Here is a 9,495-nt window from a genome sequence, read left to right as displayed (position 1 = left end):
GGAAGGCAGAGAGGGTTAGGAGCTGGTTGAATGGACATGGGGAATCGGGTGGAAAGGAGGAGTGTGCTATCATAGGATGGGGAGAGCAATTAGGGTTACATAACAATGTATGTACAAATTTTTATATGTGAAAAAAATAAAATTTTTGGGATGGTGGGATGGGTATCTAAATTTAGCAACTAAGCAAGCCTGGAGAGTAACACTTAATTTTTTTTTTTTTTTTTTAAATATTAGTCACTCAGCTTTGTGTAGCACATTTGTGGTGATTTTTATTGAATTTCTTTTTATGATTTCTAATTTAAATTGTACACTTTACCTTAAGGTATTTTATAAATACCTCAATGTGTCTGACATATTTAGGGATGATAAACTATTGATGATAAACAGGTATTTAGATGAACAAACGCTCCCTGACCATCAAAAAATTCATATACCAAAACAAAGTATTGATATAGATGATGTGTATAAGAAACATATTGAAAATATATTAAGCAAAATACAAACAATTTTGTACTATGTCTGCTCTTTTATTGCTTATGGCGTAGGGTGAACATGCACGTTTGGGAGTTGAGTTAAGGAAGAGGGACTACTCTGAAGGTCCTCTCATCTATCAATAACCCTTATATACTACTGTGTTATGGGTAACCCACATCTCAAGGATCATCCTTTCTTTTTATTTTATTTTGCTGTTGTTGTTGAGAATATATGCAGCAAAAGATGCACCAGTCCAGCAATTTCTACATGTACGATTTAGGGGCATTGATTACGTTCTTCAAGTTGCACAACCATTCTCACCTTCCTTTTCTGAGTTGTTCCTCCCTCATTAACATAAACTCACTGTCCCCCTAAGGTTGCTATCTCGCCAGGTGCTGTTGTCAATTGGGATCATAGGAGACCTGGTGGCATAGTGGTTAAGAGCTCGGCTGCTAACCAAAAAGTCAGCAGTTCAAATCCACCAGCTGCTCCTTGGAAACCCTTTAGGGCAGTTCTACCCTGTCCTATAAGGTCGCTATGACTGGACAACTCGACGGCAGCTTTTTTTTTTTTTAATTTTCTGTACCCCACCACCAACTCCCCATAATTTTCAAATTCAAAATAATTGATGACTAGTGTAGATTTTGTTTTGACTTAAAATGACACAGTCTTTTCACTGTTAAAGTTGCTGCTACTTGAACTGGACGGGTCTGTTACTGGATTGGAGAAAAATGGGTTTCTGTTATTCCCAGATTGGAAGTCTAAGTGCACTTTTCCATAGAAACTGTTTTTGATGATAGTTAAATATAGCTGAAGTGGTATACGCAACCCTAATTTTAAAAATCAGACTTCTCCTTTCTGGAGTTTTGGCCTCAGACTTCCTTAATTACAGAGTAAGTAATCTGGAAGTAAAATTTCTCTTCTGCAAAACAGGACTTTTCAAGTGATCATATATTCTTACTAAACACAGTTACTTCCTTGAAACGTACCTCATTTTCTCCAGCTTGAAGTAGGCTGTTTCTCCTCTGTACTCTGACCTTTTTAAAAATCAAATTCTACTTTATGTTAATGTGGTGTGCAGATTTTATCATCCCAACTATACTGTACATGGCTTGAAGGCAGACTTTGTTGTTTATCTTTGTATCTATTATCAACAGTATCTTGCCCAGAGCTTTGCATGCAGTAGGTGCTCAGTAAAATACATCAAATACTTTAAAAAGGCTTTAGATGGTAGATACCAAAGCAGTGTGTTTTAAAATAGCAATGACAGGAAATAACTTTTTATAGGGCATAAGGTATTTAAATTGACTTTTGAGATAGAGGGACTCCTAAGGCCAGGTGTTTTGATTTCTGATGAATGGAAGTTATGGCCTTGCAGTTTATAAAACATATTAGTTTAATTTTTGGAATTCAAAATATGTTCTTTTATATCTGTCTAGAAAATTCAGCCCACATATAGGACAGTTTGCTTGTTAATATTCCAAATTACTGATCCTTCTGAGAGTCACTGATCCTTTTGAGAATCTGACTGATTGAAGTTAGCCTAGGCTAACCCACACACACTCTAAAAAATATACTCACATCTACACAGATAATTCTCTATACTATTTTAGAGGGCTTATAGACCCCATGTTAAGAACTTTTGCTTTAGATTCTGGCGTAGACTATAACTGACTAGTTAACAGACTACATGATATAATAAAAAAAAAAATACTATACAAAATAACAATTGATCTGAGTGAGTTTTAGCTCTGGTTGTACCACTGATTAGTGTGGTCCATTTTGCAGGTTATTTAACCTCTCCTTACCTGTTTCTTCATCTGTAATGTGAAGTTAGTGGATAAGATTAAATGGATTAGTATATGCAATATACTTAGTATGGTGCCTGGTACGTAGTATGCTTCCCAGTTCCTACTCTTTATTTCTACTGTCTCAAAGGATTTCTGAATTTTGTTGATGCCCCTTACTTCTAATTTATTACCTTTCCTTTAACAAAGTTACTTAGCTACATACATTTTTAAACTTGAATAATAGTCAACTTATTCTGGTAACCTTAAGGCAAGTAGTAAAGCTGTATCGTGACCTTTTGATGCCTCTGTACAGACAATAGTAAAAGAGGTACCCAAAACTGCTATCTTACTACAATGTTACAATTGAAAATTCAGAATCAGAGGAAATATGTGCCTATCAGTTTGTAAAAGTAACAGGGAAGTAAAGGACACTGAGAAAAATCTACTTAAAGATGTTATATTAGTATACTGGACTTGTTAAAGCAGGTTCCCTATAATTATATTTGTTAAGAATTTCAGCCATTTCAGAGGTCAGATGTATTATGTCTTATTGAAAATCCATTATTCTTAATGTAAAAAGTTTTATCAAAACAGAGATTTCATTATTATCTATGTCAGTAGCAAATAAGTTGTATTAAAAATCTGTAACTTTAGTGTATTACCTGGTAAGCCAACACCTTTTTTTTTTTTTTTTAAACTCTAATTAGGGAAGAAGACAAAAATATATTCGATTACTGCAGGGAAAACAACATTGGCCATATAACCAAAGCCATCAAATCAAAAAATGTGGATGTGAATATGAAAGATGAAGAGGTATGAAAAACATGCTCTGTTAATTATTTTCTTATGCTTTGTTGTTGTGTCCCAAGGCCTTTTTCTAAATGACACATCTATGAACCACAACGCAAACAGTATGGTTAAGAGCAAATCAGAATATCTAAACGAGATGGTGTCCCCCAGTTAAGATACTTTCTGTGTCTGTATTTAGCATGTTGCTGTTCATGAAGAAGTTACTAGCTGAAATTTCCAGCAGTCAAATAACTTCCATTTGTTTATGATAAAGGGAGAGACTGTTAGCATAGTAAGTAGAAGCTATAGGTAATATCAAAATCTCATTTATAAATAACTTTAGCGTGTTCTATCATTATACCTTAAACAGATACATTGTACTTTTTTCAGTACATGTATTTCTAAGAAACTGTCAGAATTTTTATAAATCCAATAATTTAAAATCCACTATTAAAAAGTTCTCCTTAATTTGTTTGCTTTGTGACTAAAACTGTTAACATACTGAGTTTAAACTGTCCCTGCATTATAGTTGTAAAATTTACTAATTCACTTTTAATCATCTTTTTCATTTGTTCGGTGATGCTGTGAAAGGTGATTGAAATGGCCAAAAGGTTTGGTAATTGTTGGGACGAGGGTATGCAGTGATCATAGATAATTTGTAGAGTAGATAAATAACCACTTATGTATAGTTGAGAGTTGCCTACACAGATTAACTATACATAATTTTATCTCACTTTTAATAATGTTATCTCATTTTTAGGCAATGTCTTTCCTGTAATATATTATCAATGACATCTGGTATTGAAAAAGTAAGACTATACACTTTTACAGTAAAAGGGTACCAGTAACACTGTTTGTTTTCCACTAAGTAATGAAACAAACAGAGCCAAGAAAGATATGGCTGGAGAAAAACAGAAGCCAGATCATGAAATAATAAAACCGTATATTCGCATTCCAACTAGTGTTCTTCTTTTTGCCTTAACAAATAAGAATACTTTTTGTTTTTTTAAGTAAATAAACATGATTACTCCCCTTGATTTTATTGTTGTTGTGGTTTTTTTTTTTTTTTGTGTGTGTGTGTGTGTTCTCGTACGGGTATGTGCATGCTTGTGAGTTAAGAGTTTTATAAAATTAATACATGTAGATTTTTTAAAAACCAAGTAGTACTATAAGTCTTATAACAAAATACCCCCTTGCCTGCATCCTGCTCACTTTTGATTCTAGCTCCTTTGAGGCGAGAACTTTCCATTCTTTTAGTTGTTTCTTCTTCAGTTTAGCTATATAATTCTAAATATTTGTATCCCTTGATTTTTCAACTTTAAATACTATTATTGATTTTCCTGTATTTATATTAGGATTTAGTTGTTTTATTCCTTTTCCCCTCTATCTCTACTTTCACTCTCTTAACATGGTTATATCACAGCTGTTAGTTTCCATTTTCTAATTGAGTATATATTGAATCAATGTTTATATTACTATTACTGTGTAAGTATTGTTCATTGCTGAGCCATGTGCTGTACTGTGTGTATTAGTACAGTACAGCTATAGCAACAAAAATGATTTCAGTGGCTTGCAACAACAAAGAATTATTTCTTGCTCATATTTCAGAAGAGTTTGGGTCAGCTGAGGGTCTGTTGGATTCTGCTAGCCTTGGTTGGCTCAGCTCTTCTTGATTTCACGTGTCTTCTTATTCTGGGAGCCAACTTCAATGAATAGACACTATCTGGGGCGGAAGCCTAAATGAATGTTTTGAGATCCTGCTTGTTGAAAATGTTTCTGTAAGAGTTCTTGGCATATACTCCATGCTGAGTAAATATTTGGTGAATTAATGAATGATTGAATGAATGGATAAGTAGAAGCAGCATTGCATACTGGTTAAGAGGTGGACTACATGGGTTCAAGTCTTAGCACTGTCTCTTCCTAGCTCTGTGACCTTTGTCAGATTTACTCTGGGTCTCAATCTCCTAATCTGTAAAATGGGAATAATAATAGTACCTGCTTTAGGATTGTTTTGAGGATTACATGAGTTTGAAATATAAAGCACTTGAACAGTACCTGACACACACATAGAACACTCAATAAATTTTAGATATTATTACTGTTAATGAATAATATGAATGAAGAATGGTAATAATGATAATAATATAATGAAATGAATGAAGAAGTCACTTAACTTTTCAAGATCATTGTTTTTTCACTGAAAGTTATTGTGTGTGTACTGTGTGCTCCCTTTTAGAGTTTTTCATCTTTCAAATAATAAATAATACTTTACATAGTGTCTGTTATATTTTAGAGTACTTTTACTTATTGACGTATCTTCACAACAATCCTGTAAGGTAGGTACATGTTATCATCATTTTATAGACAGGAACTGAAGTTTAGAGATGTTCATTTACTTACTCAAATGCATACAACTGATAAGCAGAAATTAGTTCTGAGAGAGCATTCTTTCCTTCACTGGATTTAAGAAGGATAAACAATTTCCAGTTGGCCCTGCTTGATTTGCAACAATTTGTTTTATAAAATAGCATTATAAGTCAAATCTACGTGTGACCTTTACAGAGATCGTGATCATTGGACAACAGTGATAGGGATAGAATAAGTGTCTAAAACACAAATAATTTACACTAAACATGATTTGTTGTGAAAATAAAAGGAACACTTACAAAATGTATTGCTTCTGTCATTTAGTTACTTTGATGCAGTACTGCTCTCCAGCTCTTCCAGTTTGTCACCCATGCATCTACTTTTACCCCCAGCCTGCCAGAACATTGTGTTTCCATGAACAGATGAAGTGCTTACACATTCATAGACTGAGACACCAAGAATTCAGTTGGGTTCTCTTATTGCTCCAAGCAGATTTCTGCCCTCTGAGCCATGACAGCTCAGGCTGGGCTTTGAATACTGATGGCAGGACCTTTTATTATTAATCAAGGATTCATATGAATTAATTTAAGAACATGAAAGAGGTGGGAGCTTCAAATCTGAATCAAACTTAACATTCTAAATAAAATAAGTGTACTACTTTGTGACTTTTAAAACTCTAGCAAATAAAACAATAGCTTGGTAAGCTTTGATGATGAACTAAAGGTATATAACCTCAGAATTAAGTTATTAGCTAAGTACTCTTAACCCCTTATCAGTAAAAAGACGTATCTCTACAATAACAATTTTGGGAACAATTGTAGTTTTGAAAGTACATTAATTCTTTGTGTTTATCTGTCTGATATTTGAACTTGAGATATTTCACTACTGATCGCCTAAGATTCTTTGAGATGGCCGATATTTTTATTTAAAGTGTTCATCTAGTAGGTTCAACTCCACTTCAGTCTTTCCCTTGGGATGACTGAAAATTTGCTATGAGCACGTAAAGGAATTTAATTATAGTCAAAAAACGATAAGCTATATTTGGATTCCCACATATTGAAATAAACAAAATTATTATATTGCTTGAAATGCATGTATATATCATCATATCTTTTATTCATTTAAATTGTAATTACTATTACTATATTAAGGCATATATTTTTAATTTAAGAAAATTAAGTGGTATTTCCTACTGATACAGTAATTAGGGCATTGTCTATATTTCACATAATAGAAAAAGAAAGTTTTATAATTTTACTTAGTTTTCAGGAAGCTGTTCGGGGGCAGTGGTGGTTCAGTGGCGGAATTCTCACCTTCCATGTGGGAGACTGGTTCAATTGCTGGCCATTACTTCTTCAGTGCAGCCACCACCTCTCTTGTCAGTAGAGGTTTGCATGTTGCTGTGGTGCTGAACAGGTTTCACTGGAGCCTCCAGACTAAGACAGGCTAGAAAGAAAGACCTGATGATGTCCTTCACAAAAATCAGTCAGTGAAAACCCTATGGATTTCAACAGCCCAATCCCTTTGTTCATGGGGTTGCCATGAGTCCGGGACCAGCTTGATAGCAGCTAACAACAGCATGTATGCACCAGATGTTTCATGGTCTAAGTTTATTGCACTGTGGTGTTATATGTTAAATTACTAATTTTATTATATTTTTAATCATTTGCAGAAATACTTTGAAATTGAGGTAGAAAATATGAAGACAAAAGTGAAGGCAAAGATCCTAAAGCCTATTAATTTCTTAAAATGGTGGTTCCGTTTTGTATTTTGAACCGTATTAATACAACTCTTCACACATGCCAAATATTTATGGTTCTTCCAGAAAACGTCTTTTAAGGGGAGAAGATTATTTACATAATTTGCAGAGTTTAAGATATGAACAGAATATTTCTTATCAAGCATCAAGCACAAATTATATTTGCATAATTTGTTTCAGAATTATGTCTGCATAATTCTTGTCACACACACATTATTTCTTAGATCAATGCCATATACAATAGACACTAAATACATGCTTATTGATGACATTTAAATAGTATTTTAAATCCTTACATTAATTTAAATTTGCTTTAAACAAATGTAGCAATGTAATTTTATTTTTAGCAAAATAGATTATTCCAATGCAACTGTCATCAGCCCCCCCCAAAAAGTATTCATACACATTTAAGTGGTTTCCTATAGGTTCTCCTCTAATCCATGCAAAATTCCTCTTTATTGAGCTACTTCTTTAGTTAAGTTCTTTCCTTTCTATCCTTTTAAAGGTATAATTGTTGTCAGTAGCCATTCTCTGTATGTTTTTGGTTCTTTCATGTACTTTGAAGGAGGTTACCTTTCTCTTAACTCCCATTCTTTTCTCTTTTTGGTTTATTTTAAATATGTGGCTCATGTCAGAATACAGATTACATACTTCTGGCTTGAGAAACCACTGCAAAATCTGTCAAACTGATGGTATTAACCTAACAGAGAAGCAGAAAATTTAAGAGACAGGGTCAGTATACTGAGGCTAAATTTATTTAAGATTTGAGAAAGGAAGGAGAAAAAGAAATACATCATCTTAAATATCTTTGTTATTTTGGTAGTATAGTTGATTAAAATATTAATTTGTAAGAACTTTGTTAATTCACACTAATAATTGAGAGATGCACTTCAGATTGTCACATTTTGCTCATTTGCTTTAATGCAGGCATCACCATTTAAAAATTAAGACCATGGCTATTCTTTACATCAGAAACTCATATTTAATACAAAATCAGAAAATACTGAAAGTACACCCTCAACATGGTTAGGTTCCAAAGACCAGGTCATTATGCAAAACTGGCATTATGCAAAAATGGAGGATGACCACATCAGATCATAAAATGGAGGATGACTTCATCATTACACACTACCAAATTACATCATTACATAACTGCCAAGTCACTGAGAATTAAGGCCCAGTTAAGCTGACACATAACCATCACAACCAGCATTATTCTTGCCTTTCACCTTGGTGTTTGTCACTGCTAGACGTACATCGTTAATACACAAAATAGTCAGTAGATTATTTACTTTGTTGTAAATGTGAAATATTGGGTAACAAAGTGAGAAGAAGGTGTAATTTAAGTATTATGAGCTTTGGCAACTTATTTTTTGTTTGATTTTTCTAGCACTTTATTATGAAAAATTTCAAACACACAGAAAAGTTCAAAGAATTTTACGGTGAACTCCTGTATCCTCACCACCTAAATTCCACCACTAATATTTTACCGTGCTTACTTTATCAATATCTACTCCTATCTCTGTTCATCCATCAATCTGTCTTATCTTTTTGATGCATTTCAGAGTAAGTTGCAGAGAACAGTACACTTCCTCCTAAATGCTTCCGGATGCATGTCATTAACTAGAATTCAGAATTCATTTACAAATTTGTTTACAATTTCTTCTTTTAAGATAGCATTTATATACAATGAAATACATAAATATTAAGTGCTAATTTGATAGATTTTGACAAATGCATATTCGTAACCAAAACTCCTGCAAGATACAAAACATTGCTATCACCCTAGAGAGTTCCCTCATGCCCCTTCCCAGTAAGTTCTTTCTTCCAGTCCCACAAAGGCAACTATTGTTCTGACATTCTCCTACCACAGATTAATTTCACCTGTTCCAGAACTTTATATATCGTATTTTTATGCAAATAATGCACGCCTTCTACATTTGTTTGCCAACCACTCCCTCCCCCACAAAGTATTTTAGTAAGCACACTAGGATAATCTTTTTCTACTGCAACATGTGAAAAGAAAAATTGGCATAGCTGAGCTTCTTAAGATACCTCGTGGGGGTATCTTCTACAAACGTAGAAGTCGTGTTATTGGTGTAAAAGTATGGTAAATGGAATCATACATATGTACTCTTTCGTAAAAGGCTTCTTTCAGTCAGCATGTGTTTGAGATTCATCCATATTGCTGTGTGGCTCTGTTATTCCTTTTTATTACTGAGTAATAAGAATATACTACAGGAGTTCTGGCAAAATGGCGCTCTAGGCAGGAGCACCACGCCGTCCCTCCACAGCAAAGATCCGAAAAACTAAGCC

At 33.7% G+C, this 9,495-nt stretch overlaps 1 protein-coding gene across 3 annotated transcripts in view; it reads left to right on the top strand.

The window, feature by feature from the left end:
• Window positions 1–9,495, top strand: part of ACBD6 (acyl-CoA binding domain containing 6) — a 239,069-nt gene that overhangs the window by 74,228 nt on the left and 155,346 nt on the right. For all 3 annotated transcript variants that reach the window (XM_004372879.3, XM_023728087.1, XM_023728086.1), the window contains exon 5: window positions 2,972–3,077. In XM_004372879.3, coding sequence (XP_004372936.1) covers window positions 2,972–3,077 — 106 coding nt within the window. The remainder of the gene's footprint in view (window positions 1–2,971; window positions 3,078–9,495) is intronic.

The sequence above is a fragment of the Trichechus manatus genome, unplaced genomic scaffold, assembly GCF_000243295.1.
Source record: "Trichechus manatus latirostris isolate Lorelei unplaced genomic scaffold, TriManLat1.0 scaffold00021, whole genome shotgun sequence".
Taxonomy (NCBI): Eukaryota; Metazoa; Chordata; class Mammalia; order Sirenia; family Trichechidae; genus Trichechus; species Trichechus manatus.
Note: the sequence above shows the minus strand (reverse complement) of the source record. Positions and strands in the feature narration are given on the sequence as shown.